General features: G+C 46.2%; 2 protein-coding genes across 4 annotated transcripts in view; one reads left to right on the top strand and one right to left on the bottom strand.

The window, feature by feature from the left end:
* The window catches only part of ASB2 (ankyrin repeat and SOCS box containing 2), a 53,557-nt gene extending 47,392 nt beyond the window's left edge, over positions 1–6,165 (top strand). For all 3 annotated transcript variants that reach the window (XM_074868672.1, XM_074868675.1, XM_074868671.1), the window contains 2 exons: positions 1,050–1,203; positions 1,962–6,165. In XM_074868672.1, coding sequence (XP_074724773.1) covers positions 1,050–1,203; positions 1,962–2,098 — 291 coding nt within the window. In that variant the 3' untranslated portion in view covers positions 2,099–6,165. The remainder of the gene's footprint in view (positions 1–1,049; positions 1,204–1,961) is intronic.
* Positions 6,166–8,410: 2,245 nt separating this feature from the next.
* Positions 8,411–9,271, bottom strand: FAM181A (family with sequence similarity 181 member A). The gene has a single exon (XM_074865226.1). It carries the CDS (start codon positions 9,269–9,271, stop codon positions 8,411–8,413), a length of 861 nt encoding a protein of 286 aa, XP_074721327.1.
* Positions 9,272–12,413: the final 3,142 nt, after the last annotated feature.

The following is a 12,413-nucleotide window of genomic DNA, read 5'->3' as shown; positions in this document are numbered from 1 at the left end:
TGTGTTTTCTTTCCTGTTTGGGATGAGCTTGGAGAGTGCTTGCAGACAGTCTCAGTGACTAAGCTGATGGATGGTGCTTAAGCCACCATCATTCAATTGGGATCGGCCACATGCCTAAGTTCTTATCCATACAGCATGATTTAATTCATGTTAAACTTTCTGACTGCTCACATACAGATAACTCCACAGATACCTTCATCATACACAGCACCCTAACAGAGATAGATGAAGCTGTCTGGTATAATGTACATATTTTGATTAAAGTGGGAAGAGAAGTCACTACTTTTTTGAAATGAGACTGCTTAAAGTCAGGTCCTTAAGTCTGTTCTTCAGTATCTCCATAAGCAGTCCTCCGGGCAATGGCTCTGAGTACTCTGCAGCTCGCACTGGGGCAACAGAAAATTTGCCTGATCCAGGACTGAGTAAGGAAGATGCTTCTGTATTAGGCCCAGGATAGTTCTCTTATAAGCAAGTAAAACTGCTGGGGATTCATCTGTGCAGAGATTTCCCCAGACTTGTTAGTAGTAATGTGTTTGGTCCCCAAAAGCTGCAAATACTATTGGGTCCACAAGAAGCAGGTGCTGTGCTCTGCCAAATCTCCCTCTTTCCCTAAGCCTCCTTTGTGCACAGTTGCCCCACAGAGCCCCTCCCAAGAAGGGAAGGGGACCCAGCACGCTGAGTCACAGTGCCCTGGGCTGCATGGACCTTTCAGTAGCTCCCTCACTGGCTTGGGGCAAAGCTCCTCTGCCCTCCCATTTCTGTGGAAGTAGGACATTTGGACCCTGTAAAAAATTCATTATCCGTTCCATGCTTTAGGGCTAGGACCTCACCAGGGGTTTGGGTCCTCCTGCGATTGTAAAGAGAGTATTCTACCTTCAGTTGAAAAAAAAGAGGCTTTAGTTGAAGCTTTCTGCATGGAAACTAGTAATTGCCCTCACAGCTGGTAGAAGGGTGGGACCACCAAACCCGCTGGGGCTGTTGCTATCATTGCAGTTTCCACAGGTGCATTCATGTCCCACTGACTGTACTCAATCTGTTTTTCCTTGAAGTTTTGTGAAATGGTGTCTACTCCAGAGATAAGTCGCTGGGCCGGGCCAATCATTGATGTTCTCCTGGATTATGTGGGTAACGTGCAGCTCTGTTCCCGGCTCAAGGAGCATATTGACAGCTATGAGGACTGGGCTGTCATTAAAGAAAAAGCAGGTATGGTCACTCAGGAGAGAATCCGGCACAAATAGTCCAGCTGTTGGATTCAAAACCTCAGTCACCATCTCCTCTTTGTATTCATCCCTTAAACTTGATAGGATTTCCCTACTGAGACCGAATTACATTTTGGACCAGATATGAGGCATTAGAAATTGCTGGGGTGTCACTGACCGTGTGATGCTAAACGTACACCAGCTGTGGATCTGACCCACTGAGAATGAGCATTGCCAGTGCAGGAAGGCCAATTTGACCGCACCTGGGGTAAAGTCAGATCAGGGCAGGTGGGCAGTGAGACCATCTCCACAGTAGCCCAGCAGGCACAGTGGCCTTTAAAGCCTTTACTAATATTCTGCTTTCCTAAATATCCTTTCCCTCAGGACCCAAAGTCTTTCATAGACATTATCAGAATTAGTTTTCTGGCACCAAGCTAAATCTGGTACATATTACATTTATTTTTAGTGGGAAGGCAGAGTACTGTGATGGAGCTTGTTTAAATCCTCCTAGAAAGCCCATTGCTAAGGCTGAGATGGGATACAGCACCCCATTCTCCAGCCCCGCTTCCTTTCCTATGTCATGCCTCAGAATAGATGATCTGCCACCAATGCCAGATGCATCGTCCTTTCATTACAGAAAAGCCCCTTTTTTTTCATTCCTCCTTCTCCCATTTTCTCTTGCCACTGACCCTGGCCAAGCTGAGCTGTCCCTCCCAAGTTTAAACCTGTTCTGCTCATGTTTCTGACCTGCCTGTCTTTCAGAGCCCCCACGACCTCTTTCCCATCTTTGCCGCATCAAGGTACGAAGCCTGGTTGGAAGAAGCCGCATTAAACTTCTTGACACCTTGCCTCTCCCAGACAGACTGATTCGATACTTACAGCATGATTACACACAGTGACCCCAGGCATACCAGACATGCAGCAGCTTCCCATCATGGCACCCAGCATCATCAGTGTGGCGAGGGCACACATTGTGCATGGTGGGGAAGAGTTGCTGCTGGCTTGGTCAAGAGACCTCCAGTGACTAATCTAAGAGAAATATGCTCTGAAGCATGAGTGAGAAGAAAATGGAGGAGACGGTGAACTAAACATGGGACTGTTGTTAGGTTTTCCAAGAGAAAACATGTATGATTCACCTCAGAGCTTGGTCTGCAAAGAACAAGAAATGAAAGCCAACACTGAAAAATGAGTACTGCTGAAGCAAGTATCAGTGAGGAATTCAAAGGTATCCTGGGGTGGTGGTGGAGCTTAGCATCCTTGCTGTGATCACAATTCAGAAATTGCCAAGAGTCAACATATTTAGGAAAACAAACATTTCTCTCATTGACTGAGATTTTTATTTTAGCTTCTATTCTACCATTTGGATTTCTGCGAAGTGTGCTGGTTGCTAATTCTCTGATGCTTTGACACCATCTTGCTAACACTTTTACCTTCATTTTTTGGATCTTTCTTACTGAGTACTTGATTTCTGAACATTCAAATCTCAGAACTTTTTAACAGACTAAAACCCAGAAATGCTGATTTCTTTAAAAGTCAAGGAAAGTTTTATTTAAGAAGGCTGTAAGAATTGTATTTGCACGTAGTGAATACAGTTCATTTCATATTACATTTGTAATGAGAAGTAGGGGAAATTCTGCTTGAGAGAATTTCCTAGACTGGGGATTTGAAAGCAACATGGAGCTTTTTCTTTTTTTTTTTTGTTATAAATTAGAAGTAGCTGCACTGTAAACAGTAGCTTTACTCTGTCATGAAGCTGGTGTCAGAGCAGAACAAAGCCGGAGAGGAGCAGGAACAAAGTGATGTGAAGGAGAGAGGCAAGGTACTCAGGGAGAGGCAACGCTGCTAAACCAACTTTATCTGTTCCTCCCCTAGAAGGTCTTGTCCCTACAAAACCCAGCCTCTCTTACCTCCTTGGACCTCTGGGGCTATAACAATACCATCACTGGAAGAAATAGATATTATTTTAAAATTATGAAATTCAGACTCTGAGATTTAAGAAAACCAATACCCAGAATCAGGCTTCCAAATCCTCATTCAGGTGCCTAAACAATGCCAAGTTGCTTGCGCCAGGTGTAGTTCCACTTAAGCCAATGGGACCACATTTGGTGTCAGATATTACTGAGGCAGAATAAAAATCTTAAGATTTAGCCCTGAATTTCCTGACTTTGGGAGCTTGAAGTATCTATTAGCTCCCTTTGACACTGATGAAAGTTAATATCTCAGCTTCTTTGAAAATTAGGTCACCTATTTACAGCTCAGATCCACAACTGATTTATGGCAGCTTAACAAGTTACCATCTATCAGCTGAACCGCTATAATTGTCCGTGAAATTCTTTTATTGAAGTTTTTAACAAGTCACATTCCCTCACAGCTGGGGAGGCCAAGGAGCCCATGAACAGTTATTGGCAGTGACTACAGCTCAGTTGACAGGTGTGACTTACTGAACTGATTTGATGAGTGCCTCATTCCTGACTAGGCACCTCAGTTAGGATGGAAGAGTCTAAATTTCCAACTATGTCTTTGTAGATCTTATGCTAGAAGCACACTCATTCTTACCTTAGGTGACAAAGGAGCTGTGCACCATGGTTTGTTTGGGTTCCCCACCAGAGACGTGACAGATCTGGTTTTGTTTGTGGGCCTGCATACCATCCATGGAATCAGATAGAAATGTAAGAAGCAGGGAATATGCATTGCAATGAGTTTTATTTGTGCGGAGTTTTATACCTTAACACAGGACTAAAAGCATGTTGTACACATACAAGTCTGTCTGGGCACACAAGTTCAGGTTCTGTGATGGTTTTGTGTGAAATGTGTTCAGCACTTGCGGGACAGGATGTAAGCAGAGGAATTGGTTACAACTACGGACACTCTGTCCATAGCTGTCCCCTTCCCAAATGCAAAAGAAGTTGAAAAACCAGCACTTTCAATTCACACCAAACAGTGATCTTCTTGCAAAGCTTTGGAAAGTCAGATGAAATTCCTTCACTGCTGAAATTTCCTCCAGTGACTTCCATTACTACCAGTTTAGGATCTACCCCCCCTCCTTGTCTCCTGTGGTGTGAACAAGAAATTTCTTCAGGTTGGAAAAATACTGTGTGGAGAGAAAGGAATGGGGAACAGGAAATCTTTAGACCAGTTTTGCCAAGGAAGTCCCTGTATTGGTAAGCAACATCTTGAGAGATAGAAAATCACCTGTGGAGTTCATGCATCTCTCATTTTATGGGGCTGAGCAGTGAAGTTCTGGGCCCTTCTCATATTGATATAAATCAGAAAAAGAAAATCCTTGAAATTAAATGACTGTAACAGAGCAGTTGTAGAGGGTGATGGATACAGACACAGCTTGGTAGAGATCATATGCTTAAGTGCTTGTTTGGTGTGCAATGACAGCCCTGGAGACCGGTGGCTGATAGAAGGATTCACAATCACCAACTGTATGTATAACCTCAGGGGTGGGATTTGATAAACGATCCCAAACTAGGAATTTCCCCTGAGAACATAAAAGTCTCACGAATTGCAATTTCTTTTTATGTCACTGGAGAAGTTGAAACTGGGTTTGAGTGGAGCAAATATGGAAAGTCCATTTCTTCTTTCAACCAAGAGACCTTCATCTCTGTGAAGACATCCATGTCCTGGTTGCTCTCAACCATCTGTCCTGAGCAGGAGAGTCACTGAGCTAGAGAGTACTGCTCTGATGGGAACGTATCACAACTGTGGGATGGTAAGGGCACACTGTGCACAGAAATTGATGAGAGAAGAGCCCATTAGAGGGGAAATCTGATAATTACAATGTTATTAAGTCCTTTCTGCTTGATTCTTACAGCAAATCTCACCCACTCAGTTTACATTTACTTGCACTGAAATGGAGCCCGCTACCTCTCCACTCCAGTCATTGACACAGTATTTTGTGCACAATACTGAATCTGCGCAAATTCAGTGTGCTTTTAATGCATCTATCTAGAAGTTACTGTGAAGAGACAAATACCCCAGAACCCAAACAAACCAGGCTTTGTAAGCAGATCAGTAGTTCTAGTGCAAGGTGAAGTGGCTTGTTTTTACTGAGTGTGATACATAGACTCCTTCAGAGATGATGACTTTATGTGAAATGTTCAAGGAATATTTCATGACCAGGTTACTGTACTTTTTTTTTACTGCAACATGTGCAATTCACTTGATGTTCTTGTGCACTTTTTTGATTTTTTATTTCATTTTGTATGAAAGCTTTTTCACTTACCTCTTCCTTCCCATTATTTATAAAAGCTATTTTGGTTTTAACAGTTTAAATTTGCATTGTTGTAGTAAATAGCATCTCTCGAATGTTATGTTTCCATCTTTCAATCAAGGTATGAATAAACAAGTAGATTCTGAAGGGCTATCAGCTGTCCTGAATAGCAACATTGAACAACCAAACCCAAAAATACCCAGGAAAAGTCTGAATCCAAGCTTGAACAATTAATAATTTCGATGTTAAACTCAGGGGTGAGAGAAGAGTAAGTATTGCTAGAGATGAGACAAAGTTCCTATTCTTTGCAAACCTTTTGGAAAGTCTCACACATTCCCATTCAGTGATTTTGAATATACTTCACAATTGTCTTCTGTTCATTTATGTTTTACCTTACTGCTGCTCTAGTTCAGAGCCCCAGCAAGGGCCGCTGCCTGCCCTGGGCTGCAGAGGGAAGTATGTCACAAAGGATTTTAAGGATTTTAAAAAGTAACATCAGTTTAAATCTGAGGGTAAGTGCATAAATATCTGTGTGTCAGAGGTCATTTGGAACAGTCTGGTTCAATCCTTCATCGTAACTTTAAAACATGCTATTCTACTACATGGAAAATGTGCAGCAACATACATTCAAATAAGAAAGAGTTTAAAAGTAGAAAACAAAGAATTTAATATCCAGAAGGTAGGAACTTGATTTTAACTCTCTTCTTTCTCTGGATTTCTTCAGAAATAAAATTTCTACAGAGGCTATCCACTTTGCCAAGTATTTTAATTATGATAGAAATGCATATTCTGGTGCGATATCTAGCCCTTTCAAATTTCCCTTCCGAACTCTAGCAGGAACACTTGTCCACAGCAGTCACTGTGGGTCATTCCACGACCTGCTCGGGTCACCCACATGGAACTCCAGACCAATGCCAAGGAGGCTGCTCGGCATTGACAGCACTGAGACAGAGTTCAGCACCTGGCTTCATCTGGATTACAAAAGTGACACACACCTATAGGTGTGAGAAAGGGCCCCTATTTCCATGTAAAAAGTTCCTTGCCTACAGCTCTGCAAATTAAGAGACATCGTTCTCCTCCCATTAACTTGAATGGGGGTACTGCCTCTGGTTTTGGTTGGAGTCTCCTCGTGGGGAGGGACAGAGTCTCCTCATGGATTTTTTTGACAAAAAGGGAAAGACATCTAAGTATATCCATATCTTCACTTCTGGATCAAGAGCTAACCTGATGTCTTTAATCCTTAGATCAACTCTTTACCACCTTGCACCGTGCCTACAGTTGCAGATATGTGCTACCAAAGCCATTTCCTGCTCTCTCTCCTATAGGAGTAGTCTATGGAGGCTTGATACATATATTAAGTGCTGGTAGCAGGGAGAAAGTAATGAAAGCCATCTACATTTTTACTTTTGGCCTGTTAGACTAACACCTTACAGCCATTGTTCCTGTAAAAGTAAACATTGGTGGGATATACTGTGAGGTTTGGGGAAAGAATGATCTACTTTTAGCCTGAGAGTAGATCATATCCTAATGAAAGTTGCAACCTGGTTATATAACATCAAGCCCCATCAGAAGATCCAAAATGACACTCTACAAGTGCTTAAAATGATAATTTTTTCATGACTGCAATGCACTTGAAAGAAGTGTTGCCTGTTTTTCCCCTTATGGAGATATCAAGAGTCATAGGGAGTTATATTAGCCAGAGACCAAGCTGATTGAGCACACTTTTTATTGAACCTTGGGAGAAATTCCCATTAGCTTCAGCGAGAGCAGGTTAAGCGAGATCACAGGCATCCATTCTCTGGCCCTTCCCCCCCCATAATGCACTTCTCTTGACCTCAGTGATTTACTCCAGTATAACTGAATAGATACATAGGCCTGCAATATTAAACCTTTCAGATCTCATGTGCTATGCCTTAGCACCACTTTCTCCATGGGTTTAAGAGAAATCTAACTTAAAAAAATCCCCTGTTAACTTTTCTAATGGCAATTTGTTAAAATAATTGGGAAAATACCGGGCAGCCGGGCCTTGTGATAGCATTTTAAAATCAGACAAAGTAAAAGTTGTCTGTGAGCCATAAATCAAGGCAGGCTATTCTATACACTTTTTTCTTTTATAATATTTTATGGTTTTGTATTCAACTAATACAATTTCTCCTTTGTTCTGTTGATGCAGAACAATTCCTTATGTGGAAATTCATCTGCTTCCATTTGCACCAGCTTAACACTAGTTAATTTTCCAGCCTCAGAAGAATTACTTTTGATTTACATCAGTCTGAATAGGCAAAGATTTCAGACCTCATATCTACCCATCAGTTGCAAATCAAACCTGTGTCTACCCAGTGGGGCAAAAATAAACAGACCGCATTTACAGAATCATCAAAATAAAATTACCTCCTTTCTTCCCTTAATTTTTTCTTTTAATTCTCTCAGTATTTACATACAAGAAGAGCTTAAATCAATTCACAAGCGTGGTTTCTACATTAAATACTGTCCTTGCAGTCTCTTGCACGCAAAAGGAAGTGACCTGAATATCTTGACTTCTCTTGAATTACTTTAAAGTACAAAAACTCTTTGAATGGGTTTAATTCATTTCATTTCACTGCTGCTGCCGCAGGGCAACCCCGGAAAGATGTTCCCACACGGAGGAGGTCTCCTAGGTGTTACAAGTGCGGCTATGAATGGCCCGCAGCCCCACTCGCCGCAGTTCAGACAATGCCCATCAATGAAAGAGCCCTGGTTTGCCTCATGCTCCATGCCACCGGCTTCGTAAGGCTTATTCCCTACTTACACCCATGTACTGAGAGTGGAGCCCAAGTAGCTTCCCAACAGTTACTAATTCACTCCAGCCCGCCCACGAGGAAGAGGGTGCAATAGTTGGTCTCCTTCCCCTCGCTGCTCCACGCTGCCAGCAGCTCACGCCTGGTGCCCGACCCGGCATTTCGATTCACTCTCAGGAGCTCTCATGTTCAGCGTGACTCTGACACCCCCCCAGCTAAAGATAGCCAAAAACATTGAAGATTGGTGGGGGGACGGCAGGCTTGGTGGGGATGGGTTTCAAAACCACGGGCCTGTAGAGTTTCTGCCCTGTGCCATCAGCCTCCTTGCAGAAGTTTGGCATCTCTGCCGGCAACGTGGCCGCACTCTTCCTCCACAGCCCCAGCCCTGGGAAGGGTGACGGGGGCAGTGTGCCTGGGGGCTGGTACACACCCGGCCCAGGGCAGGGGAAGGGGCAGCAGGTCCAGGCACCCACCCTGCCCGAGAGGACCCCAGCAGGGTCCTTCTCCCCGGCATGCGGGGCAGGCTCAGGGGGGCTCTCTGGGGTGGCAGTATCTGGGCTCCGTTTGCTTTTCTTCCCCTCGTAGGGAGCAGGGTCTCTGGGGGCTGGGAGCCCCTCAGGAAAGGCCCTGGCTGGCAGGCTCTGGGTTGGCCGTGGCTCTTCCCAGAAGGAGGCGGGGAGCTGTCTCTTCCTCATAGGCACCTGGTCCGGCCTGACGGCCTCAGGGTTTTGCTCCTGCAAAACCGTTTCCCCAGTGAGGCTCTCCTGTGCCTCCACTGTCTGCAGCACCTTCTCAGAAGCAGCCCCGCCATGGGGTCTGGGATCAGGTGCCTCGGGCTGGGGGCCACGGCCCCGGTCCTCTGCCCCCCTGCGCCAGCCGCACTCGGAGGGTTTGCTGGAGTGGCACCGTGGGATCCGTGAGTACTTCTGAGAAAACCGCTTGAGTTGCTTCTGCAAGTATTTTCTGTGGTCAACTGACCGGCGACAAGGAGCCGATTTATCCAGAGCCGCTTTGATGTCGCTGGAGGCCAGGTTGACAAAGTTCAGTAGAGTTTTTACCTCGCTGTCTGATGCCATCTCACTGGATGCACTGTGTAGAGTTTCCCATGAAAAGTTTATAATCCACCTTCGGACAAACCTTGACAAACCTGTGAAACATGATGGGCAGGCTTAAGGGCAGGAAGCCTCGGTTCAAATAGCACCAAGCAAATGGAGGGAGGGTGGGGGGACATGTCAAACTTCTCAGCCATGCAAACAAGTTGTCCATCATCTCACCTCCATGCCGGCAAACTCCCGGCAGAGCCACCGCGCACCCGCAGCCCACCGCCCCACACCGCTGCCCCAGCACACACCAGCATGGGGACTGGCTCACGAATGCCGGCCAGCCCAGCACCTAATCTTGTTAGATAGCGCTTAGTGGAAAGAAGCCGGGACGGCTGCTCCCACCTCCCTGTAAGCAAGCGTGGACACTCACCCGGCACACAGTGGCTTTTCTGCTGGTGCTGGTGGCTGCGGCGTTGCTGTGAAGAGCCCCTTACCCGCTAATCTTGTTAGGCAGGTTACACACCGCCAACCTCGGCGGAGGCAGCCAGGGCCCGCCAGTGTTTGGACGCAGTTTAGCAAGCACTTGAGCAAGCTGAATGAATATCGACTCCGGCGAGTTCGGGGCTCTCCCAGGCCAATCAGAAGCCACTTTGCCAAATACAAAGCATCCCAATCAGGCATCAGCCTCCCCTCCTTGCATTCTTTGCCATCACAAATTGTCACCATGGGGACAGCCACAGAAAGACAGCTAATAAATACAATCATTTCCCGGCTATTTCTACCATTCTCCCTATCCTCTTCACCCCTACTGAGGCCTTTCTTTTTAAAAATGACACAATCTGAAGTGAAAATGCTGAGGATGAGTTAGGAAAGTTTAGACACCCTTTTCTCTGCACTCCTCGAAGCTGTCTGGGGGCTGATACTAACCATGCTTCATTGGCACAGGACAATGTAATACGGGGGACCAGGCTAGCCTACTTTTAACCGTTCCCCATCAGAGCCCCCTTTTTTTTTTTTTTTAAGGGGAGGATGATGTCAGAAAAAGGTAGGAAAGGAACAAATCTCTAAAGAGATGTGCAGATATCCATGGAAAGGGAGCTTGAGCGCTCAAGAATCTTGTCTTTATGTTTGCCCCCTCAATTGAGTTACACAAAAGCTGAATTACCCATTCAAACTACCCGGACAAAAGGATGGAGTTGGATAGTACTCTTGCATCTGTAGTCAAACAGTTAGAGACTTAAATCGAGTCGTCATGATGGAGAAAGAGTTAGACAAAGCCCATAGAATTGCCATCAGCAAACATTTTCCTGTGTCATATTAGTGGGTCTCCATGACTCCCCCTGGCCTGGGGACAATAGCACAAGTTTGCACACTCGACTACTGTCACCCTGCCAACGCTGGCAAGGAGCAGAAACAGGACAATCCTTTAAGGGGAAAGCATGCCCGCTGCAGGGAAGGTAAGAAGAGAGGGAAGAAAAGGCGTGTGAAATGCTAATTGAGCTGCTTCCTTTACTGATCCAGAGTTATGTGAGCCCTCCGCCTTCTCGCAGGCTTGTCCCTAAGGGGTGGCAATAACTTAATAGCACCGTAAAATGGAGAGCTGGAGGAAGAGGAGAGCAGAAGGGCTGCCCTCAGTGTGCACTGGACACACCAAGGACACAAAGCTGGCAGCAGCTTATGTGCCAGCCCGGGACCTGCTGTCTCCCATGGCAGGAGCAGCACTGCTCCTGCTCTCCAGCCCACAGCACCCTGGGAATGGGACGTGTGGAGAGGGGCACAGGATGTTTGCACCCACCACGGGGAGATGCTGCCAGCTCCAGACTAAACGCATGCCCTAGAGAAAGCAGGGACCGAAATCCAAGCTGTTTTGCAAGTAAAATCTACCTTACAGATGCAAGGCATCAAAGGCCTGAGCACTGAGGATTGAAAACAGCTACATTTTAAGGTTATTTACTGTATTTGTATTATTCCAATTTTCCTCGGAGGAAGACAAGATCCAGACTGTGTCCTTATACCAAACTCTGGGCAGAGGCCTCAGGGATGACTCTTCAGTGTCCCTGTACTGGTGCACCCAGTGCTGCCATCCCTATTCACATAATTTCTTCCAGTCTGGTCTGAGCCACATCTGCTGGTTCCCAGGCTCAGGTGTTTCAGGTCTAGGGAAACCCCGGGGCCAGGACATCCTGCAGCAGAATGTGCTGCAGTGCCTTTGTCACCATGGTGGACTGTAATGCGATGCCTGATATGTCACCACAGACATGCCTCTCTCCTCCCAATTTCTAGTTCAGAAGCAGTTCATTCCCTAGGAGACCCGGGCAGCTAGCCCTGCCTGCACCCTCTATCATCTGCCTCATGCCAGCATACAAATGTCTGTGCAATCTTCTTTTGGATCATTTGAGGGGGGACAATTTCCAGTTACCTGCTTGAGCATCTATTTTGGGATGTGCTGGCCAGGGTCTGGCCTCTCTGTGACCCGACACAGATCCTTCCGTGCAGCTGAGGCTACAGGGAGAGGTTTTGTCTAGCTCATTGGAAGAGATGCACACCAAGGGATCACATATCTGTTTGCAGGAACAAATTGCCTCCTGTGCTTGAGCTTTTGAACCCAACCTGGACACCATGTTGCACAGTGCAATCTCCCAATAGAGCTATCTGGTTTCCCAAGGGGGTGAGAGGGAGAGGCAGAGAAACATGGGGCAGGTGCCTGGGAACAAAGGATTGTCTGAGGATGTTAATGAACTGTGTCTTCAGAGACCTGGAAAACTCATGCTGTGTATTCTGAGACCCTATATCCAATCATAGGACTCAAGACCCCTGTGCTGTGCTGAGACTGAATGCTAGTGGGTCAGTTATATTAAGGAGGGTGGGTATGGCTTACCTGCTTACCAGAGGATAAGGCAAACCTGGCATCCCTCCAACACACCCATTGCAGAATCCCTCTCCAAGCCCCCAGACCCCTCCTGGAAGGACGCTTGCTCAGGACATGGCTCCTTGGGCACCACGTGGCAGTGGCGGAGGGGGTCCCCATGCCTAGCTGTGCTCGCTGCTCCGGCATGCTGTTCCCCTGCAGCTGGGTAACGGTGGGGAGCTGGAGGGGAATGAACCGGCAAGCAGGATTTAAAAACCAGAGCAACCCACCCTTTCAAGGTCAGACTCAGGTTGAGCTGCACAGGGT

The sequence above is a fragment of the Strix uralensis genome, chromosome 4, assembly GCF_047716275.1.
Source record: "Strix uralensis isolate ZFMK-TIS-50842 chromosome 4, bStrUra1, whole genome shotgun sequence".
Classification (NCBI taxonomy): Eukaryota; Metazoa; Chordata; class Aves; order Strigiformes; family Strigidae; genus Strix; species Strix uralensis.
The sequence above is the reverse complement of the archived record's forward strand: the minus strand, read 5'-3'. Positions and strand labels throughout refer to the sequence as shown.